Consider the following 18,156-nt stretch of genomic DNA (forward strand, 5'->3'; position numbering starts at 1 on the left):
CTTCCCTCACCTCTTTCTCAGGAGCAGGAAGATTTCACACTCCCGGCACTAAGGCAGGATGGAAAGAGAAAATGAGTTTATTCAGGCAGGTGCCTGACAATGTCGCTCTGAACAAAAGATGTCACACGTCACCCTCACCTGGGGTCACACGCACACCTCAGTGCACAGGTGTGGACCCCCAGCACCTTGCGTTCGTGTAGCTCTGTGCAGGGTGCTGTGGAAACCGTGCACGAGACGGTGAGGCCCGGGTCCAGCTGCGGAGAAGCTTCCAGTCAAGTTGGAGAGAAGAGAGGTAACACAGGTTCCATGATATCCCAGAACAGCGTGTGGTGGTCAGTACATAAAGAGGGCACCTCCTTGAGATAGTCTCTCCTTCCCTTTTCAGCGCGGAGGTGGGGGGGTGGGGGTCCTTGGATGGCTTTTTTGTTTTTTGCACGCAGGAGGCACCTTTGCCACACATTTGCCACTTTGATGGAGGCTTGGGCGAAAGAAATAGACTGCCACTTGGTTCCCATCGGCTGGACACCTGCCGGCTGCCAGGCACGTGGGGAATCGCATTTAATTCTTGCCACAAGCCAGAGAAAGAAAGGTTATTATCCCGGTTTTACAGGTGGGGAAACTGAAGCTCGAGGCAAGTGGCGGAGAAAATTGCCCGAGACTGCACGTCGCACGGTGGGCGTCCGAGGGAGCCCTAATTGGGACCCAAGCGTGACAGGCCGGGGGAATTATTCTTTGCTGGGAGACGCACGGACAACGAGGGGAGGAGGGGACGGTGCCAGAGGGTAAAGCCAGGGCCCTGGGGAGCCAGCTCTCCGAGGCAGGGCCCGGGAGAAGGGCACCCTGCAGGCTTTCCTCCGACCTCTCTGCTGGCCTGGTGGTACCTTCGATGGGAAGCCTAAGGCCACCTGGCTGGTGCCCTGGACAGTAAGGCGGCAGCGGGAGAGGAGCGAACGACACAAGAGAGTGGCACAGCCAGGCTGTCAGCCCCTCTCCCTGTAACGTCCCCAGCCTGGAAAGCGGGATCCCTCACGCACCCAACTGCTCTTGAAGCCCGTGTGTCCCCGGGAAGCCTCCGTGCCTCCCCCCACCTTGCCCACCCACGAATGCTCGAGGCCACACCCTGGGGCTGCGGGCAGGGGGCGGACCGCTTGTTGATGGGATCCCTAGTGGCGGCTGGTGGCCTGGCCCGTGGTCCTGCGTCCTCTGGCCTCGCTGTCCTGAAACGGGAATTCTACCGCCCAGACAGCAGGACGACCTTCGACATCAGGCCCTGGATGACGCCTCTGCCACGGTCCAAGAGTGCCCTCTAAAGGACCGGGTCGTGGTGAGCGCGGGAGGTCACGGCCTTCAAGCCACAGCCATTGTCCTCTCTACTCTTGGGAGCAGGCCCTGGGAGGGGCGGTCCACCGGCTCTGTCTCTGTCCCCCAGTGGTAATTGGTTTAGACCCCTGTGGGCCATACTGCCAGACCTCCCTCCTTGAGCGCCAGGAGGAAGGATGGGGGGGTCTTGGTCTCTTCTCCCAGGGACAGTCCCTCCCCGGTGCTCTGTGTAACTAAGGCCACTGAAAATGCAAGCCCGGGGCAGGGAGGCCCAACTGGCCTCAGGTTCGCCCGACCTGGGGAGGCCCCCCCCAACAGCCATCTTTGGAAAGGCCTTTGAAGGGACTCTGGGTCCTCTTTACAGAGACGTCACGAAACACGCATGATTGGAAGCATCAGAAAGAGGACAGGAGGCTCAAAATGGGAACTCAAGATGAGAAAGTAGCACTGTGTGGACAGCAGTGAAGCGGCGTTGGCGGGGAGGTCCCGGAGCAGGGGGAGGGGGGCTCCCTGGGGGGAAGGGGGCCCTGGAGCAGGGGGAGGGGGGCTCCCTGGGGGAGAGGGGGGGCCCTGGAGCAGGGGGAGGGGGGCTCCCTGGGGGCACTTTAGGGAAGGAAATGCTGGTGCAGGACAAAGGGAGTTGGAAGAAATTTCTGTTCCTAGACCTTCCTCTCCAGCCCGGTCTGTAGGAGCTAAAAGAGCACAAGATTATCAGATGAAAACTTTGAACAGGATCTTCAGTGACAGGCACGCGGCCAGCTGGTGCTTGGGGGGTGGGGGCAAACACCAAAAACGAAGGCCAGTAAACAGAACTAAATACCCACCCCCCCCCCCCCCGCCTCCTCCTCACTCCCCGGTGAAAATCCACAGAAAGAAAAGGAAGACAGCGGGGAGCCCAGAAAGTCCAGAAAAAGGGAAGGACGAAGTGGGTCCGAGACGCCTGGACCGAAGGCACGAACCCGAAGGTGCAGACCCCTGGCTAGAGCCCGTGTTTGGGTGCCCTGAACCTGAGCCCCACCCGCCCCCACCCAGGGCAGCGGGCAAGGCCTGGGCCTCGCTCAGTGGAGAGAACTGGGCTGAGCAGCCGCGGACTTGTGCGCGGGCGCCCCTCCGGCGTGAGGGGATCCCCCTGAAATCAGGCAGCTGGGCCCCCAGCTAGTTGTGCAAAGGGCAGGCACTCAAATAAAAGCTAGTTTCTGCCCAGACCCGAGGTTTGTATACACTGAGAGGCAAACTTTCCCATTAGGTCCCTTTGGCCACACAGATTTAACACTGAGGCCCTGTGCATTCACGGCCTGCGGTCGCCCGGCAGTGTGAGCTGGCAAAGGATCCGTATCAGCCCTCCGGGAGGAAAGAATGAAAAAGGCATCAACGCGTGGCATTTGCTGATCCCCCGGCGTGGGGGAAGGCTTTTCCCGTGGCCAAGTTCCGGCTACCGACTTAATATCACTGACGGTGTAGTTGGGTCTCCTGAGTCTGCCGTAGGGGTTAGGGAGCCATAATAACACTGAGTAACACTACGTACTAAAGGTCTTAGGCGCATCCCTTCCTTAAGGCTCACAGAGGGGAAAAGTGAGGCTCAGGAAAATAGTGAGCTTGCCCTGGGTCACCAGCTACTATTCGGTGGAACCGGGTGTTTGCAAGAATGTAGCTGTATCAGTCTGCCCCGAACCAACAGTTCTCAAGATTCAGTCTCAGGAATGTGTATGTCTACAGTACCATTGCACACACCAACGAGCCTTTGTTTATGTGGATTATTAATATTTACTGTGGCAGAAGGGGCGCCTGGGCTCAGTCGGTTAGGCGTCCGACTTCAGCTCGGGTCATGATCTCGCGGTCCGTGAGTTCGAGCCCCACGTCGGGCGCTGTGCTGACAGCTCCGAGGCTGGAGCCTGCTTCAGATTCTGTGTCTCCCCCTCTCTCTGCCCTTCCCCCACTAGCGCTCACACGCGCACGCTCTCTCTCTCTCTCTCTCTCTCTCTCAAAAATAAACATTAAAAAAATTTTAATAAAAAAGATACGTACCGTAGCAGGAACTAACACTGAGCCCTGAACACAAATTCAGCGATTCCCTTAAAATAACAGGAATGAAACGGTTACATCATAACATAAATAACACTTTCGGGAAAATAAATTTGTTTTCCCCGGATGCAAACAATGTCAGTGCAAAAAAGTGGCCGGACCCCCAAAGCTGCTTCTGTCCCACCCACCGCCCGTCTGTTGTGATCGTTTTGGCTGAAGTCTGCGAAGGAAAACCAGCCGCACACAGGGACGTAGCTGGAAAAGGGAAGACGTCAGGGACCCCTGGCATGGGTGTGGGAGACCCCTTGGACCCCATTTTGAAAACCGCCAGGCGACCGAGAACAAACTGAGGGTTGATGGGGGGTGGGAGGGACGGGAGGGTGGGGGATGGGTATTGAGGAGGGCACCTTTTGGGATGAGCGCTGGGTGTTGTATGGGAACCAATTTGACAATAAATTTCATATATTGAAAGAAAAAGGAAAGAAAACCACCAGGCGGATGACAGTTGTACTTGGTACAAAAGCCAAGTGGTACAAAGTAACAGACAGTGAAAACTCGGGCTTGGTGTCTCCCCCAGGCGCACCTGCTTCCCTCCCCAGGGACCAGGAATATTAGCCGTTCATCCTGCTTCCTTCCAGAGACATTGTACCTTCCCCACCAGGGCCTTCCTGCTGGAGGCATCCAGGGCACACGGCCTTTGCTCCGTCCGTCCAGCCTGGGGCGCGGCAGACATGGCCAAAGAGCCCTCCGGGGAGGGGGACCGGATTTCTACCCCCACCGGCAGCGGGTAGGCGCGACTCTCCCTCAGGCTCGCTAATACAGCGTAGGGACCAGATGCGAGGTCAGGCCCCAGGGCGTCCCCGCTGAGCCTCAGCGTGGGCCCGGGAAGTGGAACCTATCTGGGCAGCCCGGCGAGGGTGCTCCTTCTGTGCGACAACCAGGCACCCAAGGCTTCCTGAGCGTCTACGCCCTGGGACGCGTCCTTCGGCCACCTCCAGCCCCTGGGCCGTGACAGATCCCTGGGGGGCCTGGTGAAAATGCAGTTTCTCTTTCAGGGGGCCCGCGGTGAGGACCCAGGGCCTGCCGTTTTGGACGAGCGCCCAGGTCTTGGTGTCACACACTAATCGGCAAGTGTCTAGACAGGATCCTCAAACTCCAGCATAAATAAGAGGCACCAGAGGGCTTGCCCCAAACACAGCTTCTGGGTCCGACACCCGCCCCCGGGGATTCTGATTCTGCAGGTCCGGGGTGAGGCCCTGAGAACCTTTCTTCTCAGCAAGCTCCCACGTGATGCGGGTGCGGCCAGCCCCCAGACCACCCCTGGAGTTCGCGCTGGTTCCGGGCCCTGCCTAGCTCCTCTGAGCCCGTAACTGCCCGGTGCGCGACCGAGATCGGGGGCACTTCGTGGACGTGTGGTGAATGCGGTGGGAGGGAAGAGCCAGCGCGAGCCAGTGCCCGGATTCGGCTCTCGGACTAGAAGGAGGAGGGGAGAGGTCCGCACGCCTAAGATCCGTCCACGGCTCAGATCTGAGGTCTGAAGGGTTGTTATCGCCTCTTCATTCCTCCCCGCCTTCCGACGGTGGGTTACAACTCAGTTCTCGCAGGACGCCTGCGGGGTTCCCTCCAGCCGCATTCAACTTCGTGGGTGCGGGCGTGGGGCTGGCTGTGCCCGAGGCCGGCTTTTGCTGGGTGGACACCACGAGGTCAGAAAAGAGCCTGAGAGCTGAGGGTGGAGGTAAGGGGGTGGGGGACGGAGACCGGAGCAATGGCCCGTGGGGTCAGGCTGGTGGGCAGTATAAAGAGGCTGACGGTCCGTAGAAAATTGACATACCCACAGCCCCACTGGGGTCAAGGACCTGTTGGTGCCGAATGACAGGAGGGAGGAGAGGTGGGAGTGGGGTCAGAGGCTGGGGTGCGGGAGCCAAGGTAAGAGGGGCCACGGATGCCCTGACGGCGAGATCCGGGAGTTAGGGTCATGGGCGCGAGTGGCCAAGGAGCACGGAAGACATGGCCATGGGGAAGAGGGTTCAAGGAAGCCCTTGGCCAGAGACTGGAGGAGACCTGTACTTCGGTGGAGGGTAAAATACAGTTTCAAGGCCCCCCCCCCCCCATCCTGGGGCACACGGCCTTCCACAGCGTGACTGCACCACTACAACTAAACCAACGTGTCCTATCTCCCGACTCCTTGGCTGTGGCTGGGCTCAGTGACGTGCTTCGACCCTCACAACGCAGCAGAGGTGACACGAGGTGACTTCTGAGGCCAGGCCTTAAGACGCTCGGCAGCTTTTGCTCACGCCCGAGCCCCACCCCTGCAAAACACAAAACAAAGCAAAACAAACAAAAAAAAAAACCCATAAGTCCCTCAGAGCCCCCGCACCTGCTTCTCCCGGATGATTTCTGGCTGCAGAGAGTGGAGTGGGAAGGGCTGCAGGGAGGAGGTGGCCTCTTGGGTGATCCAGGCAGGGTGGCTTCTCGTCTGTCCTGGGTCATGGTCGTGCCCAACATCCTCATTCACGACGGGACATGACCCAGCACAAGAGGGCAGCTGGGCAGAATGCAGGGGACAGATTACTGGACCTACTTCCTCTGGTTTGCCAGGCTGGGTTGGCAGCACGTTGTGGAGCAAGACAGCCTGGGAGCTACCAGGCGTGAGAGCAGAGGTGGAGATTAAGGAGGAGAAAATACTGCCTGGGGAAGAAGGGGTGGTGGAGAGAGAGGCTAGGGAAGGAGATTAGACGAGGTGGGGATAAAAGGCAGTGGTGTGGAGGGGGCAAGGGTAGGCTACTGCCTAGGGGCCACCAGTGTCCCCCAAAGGCACTCGTGTCCATCTGTGAGACGCCCGCCAATCTGTCTTTGGTGTCCCCAGAGGGTCCCGGGGTCGGAAGCAATCTCTTTTGCCAAGTCGGCAGACAGCGTGGCCCGGGACTGGGTGGCAGAGAGAGCCCTGCCAACCCCTCCCCTCCCCCGGAAATTCACCTACAGTTGTAGCACTTGAACCTGAAAGGTGTACCTCAATGACGCGCAGGCTCCACGAAGGCAAGGAGCCTGGCCTTACCGCGTCCCGGTCAAACAGAACATAAGATTTTGGGATGTTGAGGAAAGGAGAAGTGGGAACGGCTGCGTCAGCATCAGATGTCGTGGATGAGACCCAGAAAGGCAGCATGGGACATGAAGGAGGAGGGTCAGCAGGCCAGATCGGGGGTTGATGCTGCAGGGGGCGCCCCATTAAGGAAACAAGAGGCGGAGGCAAAGTCAAGGTTAAAAGACCGTGGTGTGCACCTTCCTGACACTCCTGTCTGTTCCCACTACATCTAGGGCCACAGCCACTGCCTAAATGCCCAGCCCTGTGCGCTGGTGGAGAAGAATCTCCTGGGGATGATATCCAGCGACAAAAGCCAGAGAGGAGTGGCCCTCAGCCAGTGGCGGGCAGGCAGAGATGTGATGGATACGTGCCCGGTTTCCTCAACCCTCTGGCCCCACAGTTCGGGTGACTCTGAGGGGCTCCCTGGGTCCCCCAGGGGGCCTGGGTGCCACTTACCTTCTGCAGGAGAGTCTCTATAATGCTCCCTTTCCTGGCCCCCTTTCCCCTCCCCTGCAGTGTCTCCTGGGATCCGCTGCAAATACACTACTTGCATCTGCGTTCCGTTCCAGGGTTTGCACCTAAAAGGGAAACCCAAATTAAGGCAGGCGTTGGTAATGCTTGCCAAGCTCAGCACCAAATCATTCATTCATATGCATGTATTCATTTAACCTTCTATAAAGTGGGAATAATTAGCCTCGTTTTACGGAAGAGGAAAGAGACAATCGAACGCATAAATAATACACCCAAAGTCACCTCTTTGTCAGCTTAGTTGCCTTTTGCCTCCCTCTTCCCCCATCTGTCTGTGGACGGGCTGCCAGAGAGGGGAGGCCCGACCCCAGAAGACTCCTGGAGTGTTCCTTTGAAGGGCACACGGGGCACCTTGTCTAAAGTCTTCATTCTACGGATGAAGAAACAGAGCCTTGAAGGGACAAGTGACATTTGCAAATCACAGTCGCATTCATTTCTGAAATGGTGCTTTGCAGCAATCCTGTGAAGGCCACTAGAGTCCCATTTTACAGAAAAGGAGTGGAGCCCAGAGTGGCGGGCAGGGGGGAACCCAGCACAGTGGCAGAGCAGGTGCTGGCGGCTGTGGGGAGAGTCGTGGGAAGCATCCTTCATCACTCCTCCTTAGGCCAGGTGCTCTGTGACACTTTTCACCTCCAAGCTGACCTTGTGCATCCTGCGGCAAGCAAGAGTGCTTGGCGATCTCATGCAATGGAGTGGGAGCCAAGACTTGTCAAGGCGTGGTTACCCGCCCTTGTGTCAGGGGAGAGCTGGGATTTGGCCGCAGCCTCGGTTGGACCATCGCATTAAACAGGAACCTGCGATCAGAAAGAAATGGCTGAAACTCAGCCTACAGACCTGTACTCACTTCGGGCTGGAGGTTCCTTGAGATGAAACTGTTCAGTGGGGTCTGCAGGGGTGGAGACCGGGAGCAGAAAGGGACAGCAAACAGAGATGCAGGACACAGGGGGCGCCAAAGAGGACCTGTCACGTCTCTTGCGCTATCAGCCGGTTCATTTGGAGAACCAGGATCCAGCGTTGGGGTTTAAATCCTTCCATTTGCAAACTCTAAAAAAAAAAAAAAAGGCTAGTCACTGACCACAAACCCTCTATGCCCTGCCCTCCCTCACCACCCCTCAATACACACACACACACACACACACACACACACACACACACACACTATCTCAGCCTTTGATTGCTTCACAAATTCTGGGAACAGCTCATACTACCTCTCCCCACTCAACTCCACCCAACCCTACCCTACCCAACCCCCTTAAGGCAGAGCTCCCTAGGGAGAAGCACAGCCGAGTGAGCAGAGAAAATCCTTAGAGTGAGCCCAGCCTTGAGGAACCGGCCACTAGCGCGTGTCTCGGCCACTCATGGACACCCGACCATACAAAAGGAAGAACTCTGTCCCCTTCTCGTCATTCTGAAAGACTGTGAACCCTGGAGTCCTAAATCATCACACAGGAAGCTGAGGACTTCCTGTTCAATCAGGACGTTGAGCCTTGAGTTCATCAAAATTCGAAAAGCTCCAGAAACAAAGACTTCGTGGACAAAACCCCTGAGACCAGAGTAAGTGGTACTTGTTTTTTTTTTTTCTGTCTTGCCAGTTACCACTGAGGGCAATCTTGTTAGAAGACATATATGCAGCCAGGACTGTCGTCCTCACACCGTAGGACATTCCTGAAAGGTGAGGAATTCTTCGAGGGCCAAGCGAATGTCTCATTAGCCCCTAGATGCATCTACAAGGCAATTAATTATATAGCAATACTGACAAGGGGTGAATTTATGAGACTGTGGGCTCAGATGTAAAACAGGGGTTTTCTTGCTAAAAAAGGAAAGCTTTTCTTGAATGATTGGTTGTTGGTAACCGATTGAGAAAATCAGCCTTTCTAAAGTCTGTTAAGAAACAAGAGGCTCTCTGCGGAAAAACTATTCAGGAGGAAATCACTTGCCAAATTTCCCTATGTAAACAAAACCCAAACATGGTATATGAAGAAGTTGTAGCAAAAGGGAAATATTAATTACAAAAAACACTGCAGGTGCTAGTGACCAATTTCTTGAGAAGACTAGAACCAAGGAGCCTCACAGTCAGGACTGCTGATTTGTCTCTGGAGGAGGTAGGATTTTACCCTCCCGGAGACAGGGAGATGTCCTCTTGGGATGCATCCATTCCATTCTACTAACAAAGAGGCAGGTCAGACTGTCTTCCGAAGCGGGGGGGGGGGCATGGGAGGGGTGGGGTGGGGGCTACTTGGAGGTATCTATTTCAACTGTTCCTTCATAGAAGAATCTGGAGTGCCCCGATTTTCTGAGTTAGAAGCTCTCAGAAGTTTGCATAGCTTGTCAGCCAGGCGGTCTACTACTCACTGACGCTTGAGTCCCCACTCCGACTGGGGGGACAGCTCTAGACTATTCAGCCTGTGGGCGGTGAAGGGCCGGTAAAGGTTTAGCCACTGGCCCTCATGGGAAAAAAAGAGCCCTGATTTCTAGTGTTTGTGGATTTCTGTGGCATCGATATCCCCACTGTGGTTGATTTCAAAGCTACCAAACCCCTGAATGCCGAGCTGGGGAGAGGTGGGCACGATCGGTTTTTACGCACCAGCGTAAGCCAGCCCCAGCATGCTACCAGGCTTGGGCGTCTTAGCCCCACAGACTGCCCTTTCTCTACTCAAAGCCCTCACCAGCCCCCAGGCTAGAGGATCCTGCTGATCACCTCGGGGCTGAGGTCTTGCCGGCCTCAGTTGCACCACGGGCCTACTGTCTCCCTGCAAGGCCCCTTCCTCCCCACCCCCACCCCATCCCTCTCCCGGACTTGCTTGCGGATTGTTGGCCGGCGCCTGGCAAGTTGGGAAAATAGCCAACGAAGTTGGAGGGGGTGGTGGTGAAGGCGGGTCTCTGTTCAAATGGCCCGGGGGCAATGCTGACTCGGTTTGCCCTCATCTTCGCCCCAATTCCCCAGGACCCCCGGGCTCATGGGCTCAGGCTTGCAGCAGCGGCTCGTTGTGCTGCCAAGCTTCTGGTCGCTTCCGCCGTAAATCTGCCGGCCTACCCAAAAGTGCTGTCTGCCAAGCCCACCTGCCCGTACTGGCAGTGGCAGCAGAAGTCAGAAATTGCCCACACAGCCTGGTTAGTGACTGCCAGCCTGGGTCCCTCCAGAAGGAGAGCCGGTCGGGTATAGGCAAGTCCAGAGCCGGACGAGTGAGCCACAGGGACAGATTTGACGGGAAATGACAGCTCCCCAGCCAGGATGCCGGGCAGCCCCCTGCCCTGTCCCGTGTGCCTTATTTTCCAACGGCCGCTGCAGAAATGTGAATTTTGTAAGCTGGAAACATTCGCTAAGCAATTTAGAAGACTAGAGACTCCAGATTCAGGATGGGAGTGGTGATGTGGGCACCGGCTACTTGACTGAGGCCAGCCTGGGTCTGGCCTCAGAGAGGGGCCGGTGCAGGGAAGGAGGAACCCCAATATTTACCGAGGGCCCGAAAAATACCGAGGTGTCGCTTTTCTCATGCATGCATTACCTTACAGCAGCCCTGCAAGGTAGGTGCTACTTTCCCACAGTACAGAGGAGAACCTAAGGCTCAGAGAGGTAGATTAACTTATCCCAAGTCACACAGCCGGTAGGTTACGCCAAAGCCCGTCCATGATCCCTTTGGGGAAGTGTCTTCAGGAAGGGATTAGAACAGACTGAAAGAGCCTGCTGACCATCAGGAACTGGGGGAAGTCCCACGAAGGCAAGCGATCCAGTCGCTGTTCTGTGTTTTTGTTTGTTTCAAGACAACCCTGGGTGCAAATATCTAAGAGCCAGACTGTACTTTCCTCTGAATCTTCCCACGGCTCTCACAGTTGCCTGTAGACCCACCTGTGCCACATCTGGGCTGTATGACATGAGCCAGGCTGACCCACTCTGCGTCCTCAGCGTCCTCATCCACTAAGGGATGGAGCTGGCCTTCTAGAATTTCACTATGGCAGCGCTGTGGGTAGGATAATTTTTGCGTGGCAGGACATCCTTTGTCCTGCCTAACGAATGGCCAGACAGCAGCATCCCTTGTCTCCGGGGCACCACCCCCCCCCCCCCGGAAAAAAAAAAAAGGCCACACATTTTCATGTGCCCCCGGGGCGCTATGTCACCCCTGACTAAGAACCTTTTAGGCCCCCGGAGCCATGAAAATCCCTCTGTAAGTTTTGGACTCTCAGCATCCTTCTGGGGACCCCAAGGCGCAAAATCATTGCTCTGAGATTGGAGGCAGGAGCCCCAGTGATTTCAGGAATGGGCGTGAGAGCCACTCACGCCCGAGTTTGAACTCCACCGTTCGTTCTCATAAATACGTGTCCTTCCCACTTTGAACGTCCGCATCATCACCTCCAGACAGGGGGACAATAGCGGCACCTGCTTGGGGGCGAGGGGTTGCCTAGCACTGAGTCCAATGCCAAGACCGCGGGAAGCACCGGTTAGGAGCAGTGGGGCGAGACCTCCCTCCGTCTGTGCTCTGTCTCCAGCCGCCAGACTCTTCCTGCACGACACTTACTGTCAAAGCGATGGAATGAACCACTCGTGCGCTCATTTATTTACTGCCTACCCCCCCCCACCCCCCGCCCCGACCCCGTTAGGCTCCAGGTTCCACCAGGGCAGAGTCGACCCGGGTCCCCCTTACTCCGTGCTGTGTCCCGGGGTCTGGTACACAGTAGGCACTCAGTAAAACAGCTGTCAGGTGGTTGAAGGCTTCTAATCATCCCTGCCTCGTCTTTGTTGTCCAGGGCCCGCCGCCCTCTGACGGCAAAGAACACAGAGACTCGCTCCAGGATGACAGAGGCCAGCACGGAAATCACAGTCCCGACAGAGAACTTTGACGTGACGACAGAATATGACTATGAGGGCATAACCCCGTGCCAGAAGGGGGAGGAGAGGGCCTTCGGGGCCCAGCTGCTGCCCCCCTTGTACTCGCTGGTGTTCGTCGTCGGCCTGGTGGGCAACATCCTGGTGCTCTTGGTCCTGATGCAGTACAAGAGGCTCAAGAGTATGACCAGCATCTACCTCCTCAACCTGGCCATCTCTGACCTGCTTTTCCTCTTCACGCTGCCCTTCTGGATTGACTACAAGCTGAAGGATGACTGGATTTTCAGCGACGGCACCTGCAAGCTGCTCTCGGGGCTTTATTACATAGGCTTGTACAGCGAGATCTTTTTCATCATCCTGCTGACGGTGGACAGGTACCTGGCCATCGTGCACGCCGTGTTCGCCCTGCGGGTTCGCACCGTCCTCTTCGGCGTCCTCAGCAGCGCCGTGGCCTGGAGCCTGGCCGTCTCGGCCTCCGTCCCGGGCTTCTACTTTTCCAAGACCCAGCGGGAGTTCTCCCATATCACCTGCAGCCTCCACTTCCCTCACGAAAACCTAAAAGCCTGGAAACGGTTCCAGGCTCTGAAGCTGAACACGTTGGGGCTGGTGTTGCCTCTGTTGGTCATGATCGTCTGCTACACCGAGATCGTAAGGATTCTGCTCAGGCGACCCAACGAGAAGAAGGCCAAAGCCGTCCGCCTGATTTTCGTCATCATGATCGTCTTCTTTCTCTTCTGGACCCCTTACAACCTGGCCATGCTGGTCTCTGCTTTCCAAGACACCCTTTTCACCGACGAGTGTCGGCAGAGCAAACAGCTGGACGTGGCCATGCAGGTGACGGAGGTGATCGCCTACACGCACTGCTGCGTCAACCCCGTCATCTATGCCTTCGTGGGAGAGAGGTTCCGCAGGTACCTGCGCCAGCTGTTCCACGGGGTCCTGGCCACGCGCCTGGCCAAATGGCTCCCCTTCCTCTCCGCGGAGAGGCTGGAGAGGACCAGCTCAATGTCGCCCTCCACGGCGGAGCAAGAACTCTCTGCAGGTTTCTGACTCGGGACCCTGGGGGCCGATGCGGGACCCAGCCGGGGTGACCGAGCGGAGGCAGGTTGGGTCTCGTGGCCAGATCCGGACACGTGACCACCACGGAATGTGCAGCCACGTGGGGGTGAGCGAGTTCAAAGGCGGTGCGGGCTGAGTTCCCTCCGGGCCTTGAACCTTCTCCAAGAGCTTCTCCCTGGTGGGAAGGAGACGAATGAGCCAAATGGGACATTCCAGAAGACCGGGACCGAGTTTACCTGTGAAGGCCTTGGGCCCAGACAGGATTTCAGATTCGTGAGCATTAGCATTTGTAAACAGAGCCCCTTGACCCCAGGCAGCCCCTGCCCCTGCTCCCACCACCAGTGAACTTGGAAGCAGTGATTTCCGCTGCTGACTTCGCTCCGAGTGGGGAGCCAATCAGCAGCCAGCAGCCCCTCCCCACCTTCCCCTCCCCTCCCCTCCCCTCCTGACCGCTGCAGGGCTTAGGTGCTTGGAAACCCTGAGGAACAGAGAACTCAGGGTGGGACAGCCAGAGCCCTGGCGGGGAAATAGGATTGGGAAACTGCTGTGGGCAGTAGAACTGCGATCTCTGCCCCTCCCCTGCTCAGGCTCTGTCTCTCAAAAATACTAAATAAAAAAAAAATTTTTAAACAGCTTAAAAACACAAAGGGAAAAAGGAAACACCAAAAGCACCCGTGATCTCACCACCCAAAGACAATTACTGTGCATTCTTCGATGTATTTTCTCTTAGTTTGCTTTTTTCCCCCCCCGTATGTATTTACGATGGTGACAAAGGTGGACTTCAGCTGTTTTCCCGTCGTTGTTGTTGTTTCCCAGGTGAATAGATCAGTTTAAAGCATTGTTTCTGATGGCTGCACTGAACCCCACAGCAGGGATGCACCCAATGTACTCCACGCGTTTCCCCAGATTTGCTTGCGGGAATCCGTTCAATCCGGCAGTGGTGACTGAGGACGTGCTTTTTTCAAAGCGAGTTCTCTGAGCTCTGGGAGGCACACAGGCACAGGGGTGCCCTGGGGCCCGTGGTGCTTGGGCAGCAAAGGGGAGGAAGGCATCCACCAGTCAGAAAACATCCTAAGGTGGGGGGGGGGGATGGCAGTGGGGAGCGCCTGGGTGGCTCAGTCAGCTAAGCAGCCGACGTCAGCTCAGGTCATGATCTCACAGTTCGTGGGTTCAAGCTCCACATCGGGCTTTGCGCTGACAGCCCAGAGCCTGCTTGGATTCTCCGTCTCCCTCTCTCTCTGCCCCTCCCTTGCTTGCGCGCTCTCTCAAAAATAAACATTAGAAAATAAAAATAAAAGACAGTACCCTGAGTAAATGGGTGTCCCACCTGGTGACACAGTGACGCCATCGGGCTGGCCACTCTTTTTTTGGACCCTAGTGTTGTCCCTTCAATCAGGGACCTACTCTGTGCACACGCTTCCTTTATGCAAAGCGACTGGTATCATGGAAGTTTGGAAAATGTTTGTCTGGGGAGGAGGAGGTCCCCCCCCCTGCCCTGGGCTTACGTTTCCACACAGAAAATATGGCGAATTCCAGGCTTTGAGAGTCAAGGGAGGAGTCAGCTTTCCACTTGTACACCTGCCGGTTCCTCTCTGCAGTGTGGAGAGAAGGAGGCGGAACGGAATTAAGAAACATTTGTCTGCCACTTTGGTAAAATGAGACTGCATCGAAAACCGTACTTGATCGCAAAAATATCACAGTGAGGAATGTTGTCATTCCAACATCCTCCAGTTCCATCTTTGAAATAAGACTTGTTTTGGGGCGCCTGGGTGGCTCAGTCGGTTAAGCGTCCGACTTCAGCTCAGGTCACGATCTCGCGGTCCGCGAGTTCGAGCCCCACGTCGGGCTCTGGGCTGATGGCTCAGAGCCTGGAGCCTGCTTCCGATTCTGTGTCTCCCTCTCTCTCTGCCCCTCCCCCGTTCATGCTGTGTCTCTCTCTGTCTCAAAAATAAATAAATGTTAAAAAAAATTAAAAAAATAAAAAAAAGAAATAAGACTTGTTTTTTTGACGTGTCACCAAGGCAGTGATGTGCATTGCAGAAAACTGGAAACATCTAGAAAGGCCAAAGAAGAAAACGGAAGCACTTGGACCCACTGCCTACAGACAGCCTCTCTTAGCATATTAATGTTGAAGTGCATCTCCTTCCTGGATTGTTTCCTAAATGTACACACACGCGCGCAATCACGCTTAACATTTTTTCGTGTAGCCGCGGTAAAATTGGACCATAGCAAGCACTCAGTAAATGCTGGTTGAATGGATGAATCTCTGAAACCCCCCATTTCTGTATAAAGTGAGGATAAGCCTAGTGTCTACCCCCACAGGGCTGTTTGGAGGATTAAATGAAACAAAGCAAGGAAAGCAGGTTGATCTCTTTTTTCCTTTAAGTTTTTATTTTAGGGGCGCCTGGGTGGCTCAGTTGGTTAAGCGTCCGACTTTGGCTCATGATCTCGCGGTTTATGGGTTTGAGTCCCGCGTCGGGCTCTGGGCTGACAGCTCAGAACCTGGAGCCTGCTTCGGATTCTGTGTCTCCCTCTCTCTCTGCCCCTCCCCTGCTCACTCTCTCTCTCTCTCTGTCTCTCAAAACTAAACATTAAAAAAAATTTTTTTTAAGTTTTTACGTTAATTCCAGTTAGTTGACATACAGTGTAATATTAGACTCTGGAGTACGATGGCGTCATTCGGCACTGCCATACATCACGTGTTACTCATCACGACAAGTGCCCTCCTTCATCCCCATCACCTATTTCACCCATCCCCTCCCCCCACCGCCACCTGCCCTCCGGTCACTATCAGTTTGTTCTCTCTGGTTAGGAGTCCGTTTCTTGGGTGATCTTTCTCCAAGTCTCAGATAAGAAATCTAACACCCCCTGATGGTGCCCCTCCTCAGTTACTCACGGCACCTCTAGCCCTTCCTGTCCCTTCTCTTCCTGCCCCACCCCCCGCCCTTGCTCCTGTGCGTGCCAGTCAAGCCCTGCCTCCATGTTATTGCTGTTTCTATCATTTCATCCTTCGGAAAGGTGGCCAGAATAGCACAAAGAACTCCCATCCCACATTCCTCATCCAGATTCCCCAGCTGTCGGCATTTTACGTTTGTTTTAATTCGTCATTCTACGTTTGTTTTAATTCGTCATTCTCTCTCTCCCTCCCTCTCTCTCTCTCTCTCTCTCAACAGATAGACAGGCGGATCGATGTATATAAACGTACTATTTTTCAGGACCATTTGAGGGCAGGTTTCGTCCCTCAGAATGATTTTACCAGTGACAAGGATGCTCTCCCACAACACCAAAACAGGAAGCTCACCTGACTCACACAATATCATCATGGCAGCTGTGACCCTCTTTCCGATTCCGCCCGCTTTGCAAATATTGTCCTTCAGAGTCCCAGGGTCTAGAATCACTGTTTACTTAGCGGTGATGGCTTTCTACCCGTTCGTCAGACCTTTCTTGTCTTTACTGACCACGGCATTTTGAACGCTACAGTCACCCGGCAGATGGTTCCTTGTTGTGGGTTTCCTGATGTTTCCTGATGATTCCATTCGGGTTATGCCACTGGAGCAGGAATCTCCCAGAAGTGAGACGTGAGATAACGTGTGCTCGGGGCATCATATCGGAAGTCACGTGGTGCCCCCCTGCCCCCTCACCGAGGATGTTGAACTTCACCACTTGATTGAGAAAGCTTCCACCAGGTTTCTCCACTGTGAAGTATATGGTACTTATTTATCAATAAATGTCTATTATTAGTTGGCATTTCACTATATAGAAAAGGCACCTTTTCTCCTCCACTCACGTATTTATTCATTTCTTTATTTATATCATCATGACCTCACGGATTCCTTTTTTGTTCAGTGGGATACAATCTGATATTACCTTTCTTGTTTTGCTATACAAATCGTCCTAGATCTATCCAGTGGGAGCCCGTCAAGCTCGATCCGATGTCTTTTGCTTCTCTTCCCATCAGTCTTTGAGCCCTTTCTTACTTTTTTGGCCCATAAGGTGTCAGATTCTGCACAGTCCAAGCAACCATCGACAAAGGAAAAAGGCACTCTGTGGGATAGGAGAAAATATTTGTAAGCCACCTATCCATAAGGGGTTCACATCCAACACATACGAGGAACTCGTACAACTCAACAGACAAAATAACAAATAATCCAGTTTAAAAAGAAGCGAAAGACCTGCATAGACATTTTTCCAAAGAAGATACACAAATAGCCAACAGGCATATGACAAGGTGCTCAACATCACTCCTCATCGGGGAAATGGCAACTGAAACCACAGTGAAGTGTCACCTCACACCTGTTAGAATGTCTATTATCAAAAAGACAAGAGAACAAATTCTGGCGATAACATGGGGGATAGGGAACCCTGTACTCCGGTGGTGGGAATGTCAGCTCAGTGGGTTGAGCGTCCGACTTCGGCTCAGGTCATGATCTGGCAGTTGGTGAGTTCGAGCCCCACGTCGGGCTCTGGGCTGACGGCTCGGAGCCTGGAGCCTGCTTCAGATCCCGTGTCTCCCTCTCTCTCTGCCCCTCCCCCGCTTGTGTGTGCGTGCACGCGCACTCTCTCTCTCTCAGAAATAATAAATGAGTCTTTTATTTAAAAAAAAAAAAGGAGGTTCCTCAAGAAACTAAAGATAGAGCTTCCATTTGATCCAGCAATCCCACTTCAGGGTACATATCCAAAGGAAATAAAATCATTATCTCAAAGAGATGTCTGTATTCCCATGGTCACTGCAGCACTTTCCCCAATAGCCGAGGCATAGAAACATCACAAGTCTCCATCAACAGATGAGTGAAAACAAAATGGAATGACCAAAAGAGGCGCCTGGGTGGCTCAGTCGGCTAAGCATCTGACTCTTGATCTCAGCTCAGGTCATGATCTCACGGTCTGTGGGCTTGAGCCCTGCATCGGGGCTCTGTGCTGACAGTGTGGAGCCTGCCTGGGATTCTTGCCCTCCCCCTCTCTCAGCCCCTCCCCTCCTCTCTAAATAAATAAATAAACATTAAAAAAATGGAGTGACCAAAAGCAGAAGTCCTAGTCTAAGGATTTCCCCCAGTCAACATATAATCACTCTACATGTTTAAGGCACATAGCATGCTGCTTTGATTTACGTATATTGGGAGATGATTACCACCATAGGTTCAGCTAACATCTGCCTCCTCATTTACAATTAAAAAAAAGAAGAAGAAGAAAAGAGGAAAAAGTTTTTCTCCTCGTGCTGAGAACTCCTCTCTTAACACCTTTCCTATATATCACACGGCAGCGTTGTCTGTGGTCATCAGGTCACACATCACGTCCCTAGGACTTACTAGTCCTTTGCAAGTTT

At 54.5% G+C, this 18,156-nt stretch overlaps 1 protein-coding gene and 1 long non-coding RNA gene across 6 annotated transcripts in view; one reads left to right on the forward strand and one right to left on the reverse strand.

Annotated features, from left to right (window-relative positions):
• Nucleotides 1-3,835: 3,835 nt before the first annotated feature.
• LOC106969046 (uncharacterized) overlaps nt 3,836-18,156 on the reverse strand; it is a 54,223-nt gene continuing 39,902 nt past the window's right edge. The window contains exons 1-5 of one of the 3 annotated variants that reach the window (XR_001429272.3): nt 8,196-8,488; nt 7,797-7,996; nt 6,881-7,002; nt 6,353-6,459; nt 3,836-5,651 (exon numbers count right to left, since the gene is read on the reverse strand). This is a non-coding gene — a long non-coding RNA (uncharacterized LOC106969046). Of the gene's footprint in view, nt 5,652-6,352; nt 7,003-7,796; nt 7,997-8,195; nt 8,497-18,156 lie in introns of those variants that run through there. The other 2 variants (XR_001429271.3, XR_008297165.1) reach the window with 2 other exon arrangements.
• On the forward strand, nt 8,118-12,862 carry LOC106969045 (C-C chemokine receptor type 1-like). Of its 3 annotated transcripts, none has more exons than XM_053219534.1 (2): nt 8,118-8,624; nt 11,696-12,862. In XM_053219534.1, exon 2 carries the CDS (start codon nt 11,742-11,744, stop codon nt 12,822-12,824), a length of 1,083 nt encoding a protein of 360 aa, XP_053075509.1. In that variant the 5' UTR covers nt 8,118-8,624; nt 11,696-11,741; the 3' UTR covers nt 12,825-12,862. The 3 variants fall into 3 exon arrangements, with proteins under 3 accessions (XP_053075509.1, XP_014921015.1, XP_026894330.1); XM_015065529.3 differs by having other exon boundaries at nt 8,121-8,506; XM_027038529.2 differs by lacking the exon at nt 8,118-8,624 and adding an exon at nt 8,652-9,054.

The sequence above is a fragment of the Acinonyx jubatus genome, chromosome A2 (genome assembly GCF_027475565.1).
Source record: "Acinonyx jubatus isolate Ajub_Pintada_27869175 chromosome A2, VMU_Ajub_asm_v1.0, whole genome shotgun sequence".
NCBI lineage: Eukaryota > Metazoa > Chordata > Mammalia > Carnivora > Felidae > Acinonyx > Acinonyx jubatus.

Bases quoted from the DNA above. Each gene is read 5' to 3' on its own strand.
- LOC106969045 (XM_053219534.1), top strand. From the start codon at position 11,742: ATGACAGAGGCCAGCACGGAAATCACAGTCCCGACAGAGAACTTTGAC.